We start from the raw sequence: 15,075 nt of genomic DNA, 5'->3' as shown, positions 1-15,075 counted from the left end.
CTCGAGCGGATCAGGACCACCCAGAAAACCTCCGGCAGCAGCATCAGCAGGCTATTTCGTGATTTCCAGAAGTTTGACAAATCGGAGCCGATAACAGCCGGCGGGGTTATTGCTATCGCTGTTGCTACTGGAAAGTTGCCCCGTCGTAGGAGATCGGAACTCGCGTAGAAAAAATCGACAAAAATTGAAAATTATTTAAATAAAAATGAGTTTGTATCCCAAAAAATTTTGTTATTTTTAAATTAAAGATATCCATTTGTAACATTGATCTCGACAAAATTGAAATTTTTAAACACCTTTCGACTCTACAACCGGTCATATTCATTGGCAGAGGTTTCCGTGTCAGTTGGCTCAATTAGGCCTGGATCTATTTTTACGTTTAGTTTAAGTATCATATTTTTCTCATTTCTTCTCAAATTTGCACAAAGTATGTTATTTTGAACCACTTTTGTGTTTTATAACCTGCATTAAATTCCACCAATTGCTTTAAACGGTTATCATTCGCAGCATTAGACTCGCGTTTGTCAGTCCATACAAAAAATACTTTCGATCGAAAACGGTAATGCAGTTTTTTGTTCGTACGAACGATGTTCGAAAGATCGAACGGTTCTCATTCGTTCGAACGAAAACAAGAATGCAAAATTCCAAAACAATTCCAAATATATAAGCATTTTACAAAATTTCAAGCGTTTTATTCTTTGACCTACGAGAAGTTTAGTATTGATTTCTCATATCATTCAGTTTTAATTTTAAAATTCCGGACACCATTGAATCAAGAATTTCGGTTGTTTTTCGGTTCTAGATATTGTTGTACCGAAATAATCTTTTGATCTCTGGGTAAGCAGTATCCCGGATGGAGAGATTCATCATACCGTGAGCGAGGTCAACCGAATCCCATTCGTAATGTAACCGAGGCTGAATACAGATGGCGAAATGCAATCAAACAACATGGCCAGAGCAAATCAGAAAACACATACTGTTTCCTGCAGGTGCAAAACGGCATGTCCTCGGTAGGTAAATGGTTTTCCCCCGAGAAAGCCTCGGCCATTATCACGTTCCACACGACCGAACACCACAAATCAAGCTTGGCGTCCTTCGGCCGGTCATTCTCCTCCCTATGGCAAAGAAGCGAGGCATACCACGAACTTGGATAGTTATGGACCCAAGCTGCAGGAGTTCTGCGGGAACAATCATTAAAGTGTGTTGAACGTTTCTGAAAATTTTGTTGTTTAACTACAAATTCATTGATTGTTTGATTAAATTTTAATGAGCACTGTTAAAAGCCACCTGCAGTTAAACTATCCGAAACGATGACTTATATGGTCAAAAAAGAACGGATAACTTTAAGCGCCTTCGTATAGGCAACTTTTGAATCAATACTTAAAGCTAACCAAAACCCAAAACACATCTGACCTAAAATTCTTTCCGGCATGTGATAAACAAAATTAATGGAATCATCCAAATGATCTCCATAAAAAATCCGAAGTGACATCATTTGGATTTAATTCTATCCCTGGGTGCTAATCGCTCACTGCTGTGCCTGTTTGTGTGTTTCATAATAACCTTCCGGTCAGTGGTAATGCACGTGGCTTACCTCCATCCACCGGTTGCCGCACGTGTTTTTGTTGCTTCCATCCGGGCAGCACAGCTCTGGAAGCACCGTAAAGCGCCGCAGATGATGTGCTAAATTTCACCTGAACGGCCTGCCCGAAAAAACCACATCAGACTTCTACAAGACCAGGCAACGAACCAGCCAGCCGGCAACGCGCTGTGTCATTAATTTTCCTCTCCGGTTCACATCACATTAAGCGGATTTGGCCTGATGGGTTCAATATGGCGAATGGGCGGTCTCATTTTCGCAAATGGTTTAGGTAACGTATACCTACCTAGGTACTTCGAAAACAAGACATGATGGAATTCTGTCAACGCGCGTTATAGACGAAGATGAGCAGTTGGGCTATTACACGCTTCGTTTAGCCTCGATTGTGTTCGTCCTTCAGGACATCTGCCGGAATTTGGCTTATGAAACCGTTTTGCTATGACATTTTTGCAGTCACATTCCCGTTGTCCAAAGATCTACTTAGTTTAAGGATTGCAAGACAGAGGACTAGCATTGACAAAATACAGACTTCTCTGAGCACCCAATGGTCCTACGAATAAAAACCAAAAATATGAGTTTTGTTTTTAATAGTATTCCCATTTATGTCAATGCCTGGTTTCAGAAAAGCGCGTTTATTTACTCTTAATTAGAATAAACCTTTCAGGGACAACCAGATCCAAAAATATCGTCCTATCCAAGGGATGAAATCCAACGTTCTGCAGGACAGTTTGAGAGTGATAATGTTTTTAATATCGTCATCAATCGTTCATCACCCATATCGGTGGACATTCAATTGCGTATTTTTGGCTCGTAAAGCTTCAATTATTTTTATTTTTATGTCAACAGCCTATAAAAATATGAAATGTGTTCGTTATTTCCTCCAGCAACAACAATGGTAAACCGGTAAGGGTATGCTCTGCTGACAAATAGAACATTTCCTGCCACGCATATTGAAATCCATTTTTCGACTGCTTTTGGAAAACAGCATAAATCACACTACAGTATCCGGCCATCTCGGTTTGGACCAGCAGGAAAAAGGAATTCATGGTCCACCATGGCCGAGCGCCGGGATTTCTGCTGCCAGAAAATGTACAATAGCGTCGGAAAGAATGTTCCTCTAAATTATTGCTTTCATTAATCATCAACATTCACGAACCATTTGCTCGAAGTGGAGAATTTTCGAGAGATTCTTGTTTGTTTTGAGCGGTTGAAATGGAATATTATTGGCCAGAATCAATATTTCTCAAGCACTTTTACTTTTTGAGCGATATGTGGGTAGAATGCCACGTGGTCGTACGGAGAAAAAATCAATAAATTTAGTTTTGTATGTTTGACTGATTATTGATAACAATTATATTGAAACAACATTCTCATCTCTAGCTGTTCTTTCATCCCGCTTGATTTTCAATTAGATAAGATCTTAAAGCTGACCTCTCGATTTTTTTCAATTTTCAAGCTGTCCTCTCGACTTGCTTCATAGCAGAATCTTATATTCAAGCTTTTCCCACTTTTTTTTTAAATTTCAAGCTCTTTTCTTGAGTTGCTTTAATTTTTTTTTATCTTAAGCAGTTTTCTCAACCCACATGCTCATCAGTTTGATAAGATACTAAAGCTTTCCTCTCAAATCGCCTATCAATCTCAAGCTGTCCTCTCAACTCGCTTGAAATTTCTTTCGGTACAATCAGGCTATCCTCTCAACTCGCCTTTCAATTTCAAGCTGACCTCTCAACTCGCATGAAATTTCTATCGATATTATCAGGCTGTCCGCTCAACTCGCCTTTCAGTTTCAAGCAGTTTTCTCAACTCGCCTTTCAATTTCAAGCTGTCCTCTCAACTGGCTTGAAATTTCTTTCGACACGATCAGGTTGTCCTCTCAACACGCATGAAATTTCTATCGATATTATCAGGCTGTCCTCTCAACTCGCCATTCAGTTTCAAGCTGTCCTCGCAACTCGCCTTTCAATTTCAAGTTGTCCTCTCAACTTTCTTAAAATTTCTTTCGGTACGATCAGGCTGTCCTCTCGATTTGCCTTTCAGTTTCAAGCTGTCCTCTCAACTCGCTTGCAAATTTCTATCGATATGATCAGGCTGTCCTCTCAACTCGCCTTTCAATTTCAAGCTGTCCTCTCAACTCGCTTGAAATAGTGAATATGGTCAAGCTGTCCATACCAAGGTTGCCTAAAAAAATCTGTGTTTTGGAAAAAAAAAATTCTGAGTTTCTGTGATTATACCTTAAAATTCTGTGATTATTTTCTGTGACGCTATTTCCTTAAATTTCATTGAATGTTTACGAAAAAAAATGGGTGTTTTTTACATTTTACTTGAGCAAAATCAATTAACCTTACTAGTTTCAACATATTCTTCCAATCTAAACCTAGAAATCTAAAATTAATATTGACATCAAAAATTAAAATTTTGAAAACACGTTCAAGATTTAAGAAATCTGTTAATCTGTTAAGAAATTCTGTGTTCTGTACCACAGATTCTGTGATGAAAATCCACTCAAAATTCTGTGAAATTACAGATTTTTCTGAGATTTCGGCAACCTTGGTCCATACGACTCGCTTTATATTTTAGATTATTTAATTTACTTAATTTACCAATTTTTTCGTACTGGGTAGTTACTAAACTACTTGATTTTCAAGCAAGTTTGATGAAATTTTGAAGAACGTGAATTGTTGCTCGCCTTTGTTTACCTTTTTTTTTTTGGTTCAATTTCTTTTGTAATTTCTCGTTTTTCGGGGTCAACGAGAAATTACCTGTCACGGTCGCCAAACGTGCAGACCTGTCCAGAGCTCCAAAACTCGGAAGCAGCACCAGAGAGCTCCCGGATCACGAACTACCGGGGGGAAAGACACACACTACATGACTCGCTTGTTCGACGACAGGCTGCACGCTTAGGGAGAATGCCCCGGTTTTGGTTTAATCCATTCACACAGTGAGAACCCAGTAGAGAGCTGGAAGTCGAATAAAAGCGTAGTTGATCGACTCTATAAACGCAAGGGAGGTGAGGGGTATATTCAAGCCAAATGCAAACCTCGCGATTCGAGGAGTGGCCAAGAAGGTTCAGCTTGCTTTCTGGTTCGTTCAGAAGACATAGAAACAGGTCGGACTTCATATTTAAAAGGTAAGAAAGCAGCCTAGCCCACAGGTCGGCAACCTGCGTCTCTTTGGATACAAAGATGCGTCTCTTTAACTTAGTGCGCTGGTATTATACATATTTTTGAATAAAATATAGATCAAATCGTACTAAAGCGCTAACTGCGTCTTGTAACCTGGCTTATCTATGGATTTTCGTAGGTCCCGAAGACAATTTTGAAATTGCATCCGCTGTAGGAACAAGCGCAAATAATCAAATGGCAAAATGGCATTTTTGAGCCTAATTTTTTGCTTTTCACCGTTTTTGTAGCATCAGCATAGAGATCAAGATTTAATTTATCATTGAACGTAAATTCAAAGAATAACTGTTGCTTGAAACCTTCAAAACGAAAATCACATTTTTTTTAATTTCCAACACGTTTGTATATTTTCGAATCAATCAAACACAAAAGTTGAGCTGTAGCTAACAGAAAATTGAAGTTAATCATTGACAAAAAAGCACTTCTTGGAGAGCCTCTGTTTTGTTATCAAACAACGTAACCCTCATCAAATTTTAGATTTATGCACTGGCAATTTTTTTTCCCTCTATGAATATTTATCAGTTCCAAAATCGTAGAAAAAATAATTAACCATTTCGAAAAATATTTACAACTAAAACGCGTAACAACATAAAAATATTGGAATTATCTCCTGAATCCTATCATATTAATTGAAATGATACGATAATGTTAATGTATCTGAATATAGATGCCTCATTCGCATTCCAGATTGCCCAGTTTTAACCAGGCTTGCCCAGACATTCAAAGAAAAAATTGGGAAATGCTCGATCCCGTCTGGTTGCCCAGATATCAAGGAAGAATGCCTAGATTTTTCCAGAATAATTCACAATTTTTATAAAATTCCAAATTTTCATCTTATTTTAGCATTCATTAATTTTTTTTATCTCCTTTCTTATTATGGAAAAGAATGGGTTAAAAAGTGAATAGAAGCATGAATTTCAAATACAAAGTTCCAAAACTAAGAATTGAGGATTAAAAATTAAAGTTTAACAACTTTTAAAACTCGAATCAGAATTGAGGATGAATGAAAATTTCAATTTTGAAAATCTATTTGAAAACTTAACTACAGGCTTAATACTTGATATCAATAACAAAATTGACCTTCAAACCCCGAAGCAGTTTTTAATAATTAAATTTTATGTTTATTAAGAAAAAGTTTCCCAACGTGTTTTCCAACGCATTAAAATTGAATAGAAATCAAACCATGTTAGAAGAGTTGACAATCCCGAAGAGAATCCATATCAGAAACAGATTTAAAAGAAATATACAAGAGTTAGAAAAAAAAACTATAATAATAAAATTATGAGATGATTTAATGTACATCATTGTTTTTCGGCATATCAGTCTTTATTTTCTTGAAACGATGTTTTGATTGGTCCTACGTTTCGATGCTGATTGGCATCTTCCTCAGGGAATCAATCTATCGTTCTGCATGAAATTTCTGTGCTTATGTGAAGCTTACTGTCCACTTTTTTCTTCTCATAATTTTCCAAAATTATATCGCTTTGAAAGTTCGATCATGAAAAATCATACAACAATTTCAAAAACATAGAGACGATTGGAGAAGAAAAAAAAAGAAAAAAAAGTCGACAACAATTTTTTCTGTTAAAAAAAAACAATAAATCTTTGATGTGGCTCTTTCAAACTCTGAAATTTTGATAATTTTAAGTTTTTGGCTCTTCCGACTCAGAAGGTTGCTGACCACTGATCTAGCCTTATCAAAGAAAGAACACGCTGGCCGAATCACAAGCAAGGAAAATGAACAGCTTTTTTTTTCGAAATTCTGAAATGTTTCGTAATGGATGACAAAACGTTCTAACTAAGCTCCTAGCAGATCTATGGCAAGGTTTTTTAGTTGGCAAGTTCCACCTGAATACTCCGAAAAGGTTCCAAAAGAAACAGTTGAAAAGCTTGCATTTTTTTGTAGTGATCCAGACCTTAACTATCCTACCTCCCGTTTTGCAATGATAATGTTCACAACACCACAAATAGACGAATCAATGATCGTTTATATTTAGAAACTTTTGCCAACAATTTAGATCGCGTATTCTTTTTAATTCACGTTTTTCTTTTTCCATTTCTAATGGCTACGTTCATCTGTACACCCAAAGAAGAGGTTGCAAAATTTTAATGCCGATCGGAGCTAACAATGTGCCGAAAATGTGCATTGCGCTGAAGATGATATGATTGCTTTTCCGTCACTGGCATAAAGACTCGAGCTCTCGGGCATAATTATGGAGGACCCTTGGATACAAACATTCAAGCGATTTACATTCTATTGGATAACTCATCCTAGAAACAATAGAATTAAAAAAAAAATACCATCGGCATCTAGCTCACACCAATTTTTTACCTTCATCTTGCCCACCCGGTAGCTTAACCAGTGTACCACCTGAGCCAGATGGAGAACGAAGGTTCATTTTAATAGTGTTTGTGTCACGGTCCATCACAAAAAAAGGTGTCCGACGTTTGGGCGGGGGTTTGCCAGTATTATCTTATGATGGGAAAGGGAAGTGAAAACGAGAAAATATTTTTTGCTTTCTTAGGCTGATGTCATGCTGAAGCAACTAGCAACTCAACGCGTTCACACGACAAACCAGCTCTCATTTGATCTCCATGGAAAAAGCGCAGACCTGTCATGCTGAGAGCATTGGAAAGCGCGACAAACCTGATGCCAGGGTGTTTTGTAGCGCGAAAAGTAGGAAATTCAATGGGAATATTGTTTTTTCTCGTTTTAAAACAGTGATTTCGGGTTTTAACCACAATAATTCGAAGATCCGTCCAAATTTGTGATAATAAACTTAAATACTTTAAATATTAACTTTAAATTCATCAGTGCTTTAAATATTATCTGAATCGACAAGAAAATTTTCATAAATTCTTGGTTCCCGCAAAAAAAAAAACAAGGAATTTTGTCGGTTCAAATTTTGGCATTCTTGCAATCCGAGCATGATCTGATAAGTTTTTGACGGTTCCCGAAAGAAAGGAGACGATTCAAAGCATTATCAGATGTAAAGAAGTGATGATTTGTAGGGAATTTCAAAGCGACATGTCGCGCCAGCATGACATCCCAATGCGACGCAATGCTTTCTTATTGGAACGCGTGAACGCGTTGCGTTGCTAGTTGCTTCAGCATGACATCAGCCTTACTGCCTGCTTACATACACACGCACAGCCAGGCAGCTTGGCCGGAGGTTGTTTGCCGGTGGTTTGAAATAAGCAAATCAAATTCCTTGCATTTGGAATGGTAATAATCAAAATTCCACAGCTGCCTCACAAATTGCAACAATAAGCACATTTTCACTCTCTCTGAGCACTGGTTTCTCTCATCTTAACTCAAACCTTCTCATTTTCTCTAACAAATTGCCACAAGTTCAATCATTGGCTGCTCAATTTGTGTGATCATTGACGTATTTTCTCCCTTCATCTCAGTCCCCCGAAGCATTTTTTTTTTTCATGTAGTTTTCCTAATGCCGCCTTACATCCACACGCACAACATTGACCGAACGGATCAATTCATTCTATGCCTGTGATTGTTTCCAACCTCCTTTATCATGTGATGGGATTGGAAGGGACATTGAAACTTTTTTTAAATTTTGCTTCCTTCAGTCATACGCAATGCGTCAATGTTGCGCTGGGAGCTTAATACCGGTGGTCTCAAATCGAGTCATTGCCACTGGCTTTCACATCTTATGCCAATGACGTTGAAAAATTGAAGACTCATTATTTGAGTAAAAGCTGAATTTTGGGTGTAGGAGTAGCAATTTCAGTAGGTGATTCCAACAGCTAATAATGAGGAAGAATGTCCCAAATAGTACTCGTTTACTTTTCATAGGTCCTTAGAATATAATGATTTGAAATCTAATCTAATAAGTAACTAACACCTTACAAACTCGAAAAGCTTGAATAACAGGGCTCAAGTTATCAGAAAAGGGTTGAGCTCATAGCGACAAAATTGTGCCATTGATAATATGATGATTGTAGATCTTGGTGAGACCATTTTACTAATTCCGCCTCATCTCTTTTCTAATTGTTAAAAAAAATAATGACCTATCCATCCCGTTATATCCCCGCATGCATCATTGTTCTAAAATAAATTATCTCGCATTTGTCAAGCCTTAGCAGCAGCTGATTAATGTCCGCTTTGGCCGGGCTTGAAAAATTGAAACAGTCAATGCAACGTCGTCGTCTTGTAGCTGGGTGTGTAGGTACTTACTGAAAGACTCCGTCGTCGTGGTCGTGCTCATTGTCGTCCCATGGGCTTCCCCGTTGGCTTCCGAGCTGTCGGTTTCCTGGGCTCCTACCCAGTAGCCTCCGAGAACAACCAGTAACACTACCGCGAGTAGAAAATGAAAGTTGCCCAGCTTAAATGCCGGCAATGATCTCCGGCTGCTGCTGCTGCTCCCACTGCTATCTTTCCCATTTTTCCGGATGGAACGAACCCTCCCGGAGCAGCAGGAAGGCCTCCTGGAGGAACTCATCGTGGTGCTGCTGCTGGTCTTGTCCTTGAAATGCTTGTCCAGGTACGTCCTATGACTACGACGGTTGCTTGTAATCAATCTACTGCTGATTGTCCGCCGATGGGAGCCTCCTGCTGCTGCTGGTGGTGGTGCTGCTACTAGTGCCTTCGGATCCCCTAATGCCATCGTACGGCAGACACTTTCGTCGGCTTTTGGGGCTCAATCCACCGTCTGCTTGCTCTCCTACTTCTACTGCTGCTTCCGCTTCTGTTGCTGCTGCTGCTGCTACTGATGCCTTTCTTGGGTGCTGCTATTTTTCGTTTAAGGTGAAGTGGGGCCTCAAAGGCCCACTACTACTCATAGCTTTCTCTCCAGTTCCTCATCCATAGTGGCCGCTTGACGCGCCCGAACCAAGACAATATACGAAAATCCCAAGCTGGCCGGAGGCGGGGTCGCACAATCCGATGGATTCCAGGAACACCCTCGAGGGATGAGAGCTGCAATGAATGCTTTATGTCTCTCGTTCCGAAACGCCCGACTTGACTTCTTTTGTTGAGTTTTTTTAGTCGTTTTGCAGATTATGGTAACGAATGTCCTCGATTATGCTGGTATCCTGGGTGGATTTAAACTGCTTTTTGCGGTACAGGCAGAAATGTAATCTGAAACGATGGAATAACAACATGCTCGAATTAGAATGGAGGAAAATTCAATCAAAACTGAGTTGACTGTAAAAGACTGGATGTAAAAATGTGGATTTCTGAAGGATGTTGTTTAAGAGCAAGTTCACACGTGTTGGGAAAGGGTGGTAAAAATTTTGACACTTGTAGCACATTTTGAAAACTTTATCACGTAAAATTATTTTCAAGATATGCAACCGTCAAGTTTTTTTTACAACACGTGTTTTATTTTCGCATGCAGTGATGCAAAGCTAGCTCGATTTCTATCATTTTGAAAACATTTCGTTCTGTATGGTAAAATTCTCAAAATGTTCTACAAGTGTTAAAATTCCTACCACTTTTAGTGGATGAAATTTTGACAATTTTAGCACATTTTGAAAAATTTACCATGCAAAACCATTTTCAAAATCTGCGGCAAAATATTATCGCATGCTGTGATGCAAAAATAGCAATATAACATACGGCTGATATAGAAAAAGTGCTGTAAAAAATACAACGCCCAAAGATCTTGAAAACATTTTTAATTGGTAAAATTTTCAAAATGTGCTACAAGTGTCAAAATTTCTACCACTTTTTCCTAACACGAGGGAACTTGCTCTAAAAAATAGAAAATGTTAGATAGTTACTTGATAAGGAAAAGTTCCTGTAAGCTTTGTTGCCAGGAGACCTGCTTTCGTACTAGTTTATGCTCCGAGTACACAGATTTAACAGACTATCAAAATTTTATGAGTCAATATTAATTATCGATTAGTTAATTAGATTATTGAGTCGATTAATGATCAATTAGTTCCAAATTAAATCCACCAATCATTCATAACAACTAAAATTATCATTTTTAGCTAAATCAGGTAATAGTAACAGATAATCGAATAAATCTGAACCAAATTTTGCAAGGATTCCCTCGTTATTTGGCGGCAACACACTTTGTAGATTTCCAAATTCTACGACTAATGCCACTTGACTTTAGAGAAAATTTATAGAATCTACAGTGTTTTTCGGTACTTTAAAGTATTTTTCTTGATCCTTTTGTGAACTCGCGAAGTATTTTTAAAAAGTGAACTGTGATTGGAGAGATTTTACTACGGACTAACTAGGTATACAAGTAAGATTTTGGTTGGAGCTAAGTGCGATGTTTTTCAACGCATCAAAACTCTATCGGGTTCGACGATCGCCGAGATCAGAAATTGCCGAGGGCACTCATATGACACTTGCTGTCAATACATCATCATCATCATCATAAACCAAATCCTAGAAGTTCCCGCCGTCAAAGTATGTTTTAAGCAGAACGCACCGTTCAATCAATGTTTGCTTACTATCCGATACTGGATAAAATCATATATGGTGTTCCATAATGCCTAAACCCGATTTAAAATGAACAGTATAAGCACAATTTAGGAGAAAATCCAATTCGTTTTCACTTTTATGTTCTCTGTAGTCTTTCTCTACAGTGAATCAATAAAAAATAACATCCCAGTCAATTGACAGACTGGTTTGCAATGATTTTGACCACTTTTTTCAGTCTTTTGCAAAGTTTTCGATGTTATCTGCAGACTTCACATATTTTTTCAAAACGATTTTGTATTGGAGTAAAAAGTTCCAATCGCTCTCGATTTAGGACAATTTGTTGGATTCATCTCCTTCGGTACAATCTGGACTTTTTTGGATGTTTCAAGCTATCGTGTCTTTTGAGTAGTGAACAGATGCCAAATCCGGCTAAAACAGTACTGGGTGATCATGCTTGTGGACCATGGGCAGCAGGCGACGAACGGCTCGGAATGCTTTTATATACAGTTGCGTTCAAAAAAGAATGAAATCTCGTGAAGCTGCGCACTCACTTCCAACTTCGACAAGCTGTAATTTTTCTCTCGATTGATATTTTTTCATAAAATTTTCACATAACCTAGTTCAACTATCCAACTAACGTTCTGCAAAATTTGAAGAATTTACAATGACTGGTAACAAAGATACGGCTATTCCCGTAAAAAAGGGAAATTTGGAGTTGCTTCACTAAATTTGCTGTATCTTGTACAGTTTTCATTGAAAAATCTTGAAAATTAGTCAAAAGATGTAAAAATGTTTGATCTAGTACCAGGCCAAGTTTCGTCGAATTCGATTAACGTGATCAAAAATTGTGCCGGGTAGAAATTGAGGTTCATTATCGCCCAACGAACGATTTCATTCTTTTTTGGACGGGTGTTTGTATAGAAAACATCTTTATCAATGTTTTCTTTATCGATGTTTTCTTGGTTTTCTCTTTAACAAAATCAAAATTTATCAAAAAGAACCTTATAAATTGTTAGGAACTTCATTCTTGCTTCGTTTAGAAATAAAAATTGTTCCAACAGAACTGGTAATTAAACACAAGAGCAAATATAATACTCGTTTGGATTGTGTATCAAATTTGTTTATCAGTATATTTAGCAGGTCATTTCTGTAACACTGTTCCACTTATTTTAAACTCTGTTGACACACTTTCTATTCCTAAATAAAGCACAAATGTAGTTTCTATCAATTTACAATCTTCGGTGTGATAAATTTTTATTTTGTGTAAGTAAAAACCAAGAAAACATTGATAAAGATGTTTTCTATACAAACATCCGTCCAAAAAAGAATGAAATCGTTCGTTGGGCGATGATGAACCTTATTTTCTAACAGGCACAATTTTTGATTACGTAAATCGATTTCGACAAAACTTGGCCTGGTACTAGATCAAACATTTTTACATCTTTTGACCAATTTTCAAGATTTTTCAATGAAAACTGTACAAGATACAGCAAATTTAGTGAAGCAACTCCAAATTTCCCTTTTTTACGGGAATAGCCGTATCTTTGTTACCAGTCATTGTAAATTCTTCAAATTTTGCAGAACGTTAGTTGGATAGTTGAACTAGATTGTGTGAAAATTTTATGAAAAAATATCAACCGAGAGAGAAACGACAGCTTGTCAAAGTTGGAAATGAATGCGCAGCTTCAAGCGATTTCATTCTTTTTTTAACGCAACTGTAGCTTGACAAACCATTCCATTTTCACCGAATTTTTCTGTAAAAATTGATGTCTCCTCCTCTTTAACACTTTGACCAACCCGAACAGTGTAATACTGGGCATTCGGGAGCGTTTTGTAATCAAACATGCAATAGATTTCGTCGTCGATGATAACGCACACCGATTTTCCACACAGTGGTTATTCATATAATTTACAAGCTTGGTATGACAGAGGCAGCTTAATTTGACTTCGCTTCGCCTTCTTCTGCTTCTTATATGTCTTTAAGCCCAATCTTACTTTGGCACGATGGACACACCGTCCATGAAAGGTGTTCCCACCTTTTTGGTCACATCCCGAACTGAGGCAGTCTTCCTACTGGCGTAAGCACGCATAACTTTCCGGTCCAAAATGTTGTTCACCGGACCCGGTTTCCGCCCAGATTCCACTTTTTCCACGCTGCTTTCCTCTCCATATTGCCGAATCGCATTTCGGACCGCTACAATGCTTACTTCTTTATTTTCGCCTACTGACTCAGCGAAACGTTGGGGAAGGTACAACATTGGAACACGATATTTTTGAGCTTTTCCAGAAAAATTCTTCTCATATTCACAAAAATTATGACAATTGAAGCTCACGATAATCAGAGTTTTAAGTTGAATTGTGAACAACAAAACACAGCTGAAATCAGCAGTTTAACGTCATCTGGAATTATTCGCTTTTTTTAAACTGTGCTCACAACCCGTTAGATCATTAATTTCATAAGAAGTTGATTCCTCAACACACTTCCAATTTTAAGTTTGACTTGAAGTTTAAACAGCTCACTCAAGCTACCTTCTCAAATTGCTCAATGGTTTGTTCATATCTCAAGCTTTTGCATAACCCGCTTGGTTTCCGGATTTATTCCAATTTCATTCTTAAATAAGAAAACGCAGTTTTAAAAACTGTCCTTTCAAATTTTGGTTTTTTTTAATCCTTATCTATATTTTCTACTCGCTTTCAATTTTGATCAATTTATCTTAGCTAACCGTTTGACACGCTGTATGCTTCATTCTGGGTACAAGCTATTCTCAATCTGCTTGATTTTCAATTTGATAAGGTCTTCAAGCTGTTCTCTTGACCCGCTTTTTCCTTATTTCAAGCAGTCGACTCGTTTTAAAGTTCAAACTTATTTTGAGCTGCCCTCTTAGCCCGCTTAATCTTCAATACGATAAGGTAATTAAGCTTTCTTCTCGACTCGCTTTTTCCAAGTTCCAAGCTGTACTTTGAACTTGCTTTAAAGTTCAATCTACGCCCAAGCTGCCCTCTCAAAGCACATGATTATCAAATTGATAAGATGATTAAGCTGTCCTCTCGACTCGTTTTCAAGTCCAACCTTACCGCAAACTGTCCTCTCGACGCGCTTGATTTTCAATTCGATAAAAAATTATAGCTTTTCGACCCGTTTTAATATTTAATCTTATCTCAAGCCGTCCTCTCAATCCACATGTTTTGTAATACAGTAAGATAATTAAGATGTCCTCTCGACTCGCTTTTTTCCAGTTCCAAGATGTCCTCTCGACTCGCTTCAAACGTCAATCTTATCGCCAGCTGTTCTCTCAACCCGCTTAGTTTTCATTATGATAAGATAATTAAGCTTTCTTCTCGAATCCTTTTTTTTCCAAGTTCCAAGCTGTGTTCTAGACTTGCTTTAAAGTCCAATCTTAGCTCAAGCTCCTCTCGACTAGTTTTTTTCAAGTTCCAAAGTGTCCTGTCGACTCGCTTTAAGATTCAATCTTAGCTCAAGCTGTCCTCTCAACCCGCCTGTTTTTTTAATTAGATAAGATACAGAAGCTGTCCTCTAGATTCGCTTTTTTTAAGTTCCAAAGTGACCTCTCGACTCGTTTCAAGATTTAATCTTAGCTCAAGCTGTCCTCTCAATTCGCTCGACTTTTTTCAAATTCCAAGCTGTCCTTTCGATTAGATTTAAGGGTCAATCTTGTCTCAAGCTGTCCTCTCAATCCACATGATTTTCGATTTGATAAGACAATTAAGCTGCACTCTCGACTCACTTCAAGATTCAACCTTAGCTCAAGCTGTCTTCCAACTTGCTTGGTTTTTAATTTGATAAGATAATTAAGCTGTCCTCTCAACTCGCTTGGTATTTAATTTGATAATCCTCTCGACCCGCCTTTCCAAGTTTTAAACTGTCCTTTCAACTC

General features: G+C 37.8%; 1 protein-coding gene across 1 annotated transcript in view; it reads right to left on the bottom strand.

The window, feature by feature from the left end:
* The window catches only part of LOC129738226 (uncharacterized), a 166,743-nt gene that overhangs the window by 73,308 nt on the left and 78,360 nt on the right, over positions 1-15,075 (bottom strand). Inside the window, exon 3 of the mRNA XM_055729416.1 lies at positions 8,975-9,877. Coding sequence (XP_055585391.1) covers positions 8,975-9,404 — 430 coding nt within the window. The 5' untranslated portion in view covers positions 9,405-9,877. The remainder of the gene's footprint in view (positions 1-8,974; positions 9,878-15,075) is intronic.

Source organism: Uranotaenia lowii, chromosome 1 (genome assembly GCF_029784155.1).
Source record: "Uranotaenia lowii strain MFRU-FL chromosome 1, ASM2978415v1, whole genome shotgun sequence".
Taxonomy (NCBI): domain Eukaryota; kingdom Metazoa; phylum Arthropoda; class Insecta; order Diptera; family Culicidae; genus Uranotaenia; species Uranotaenia lowii.
This window is presented reverse-complemented; position numbering and strand designations above follow the sequence as displayed.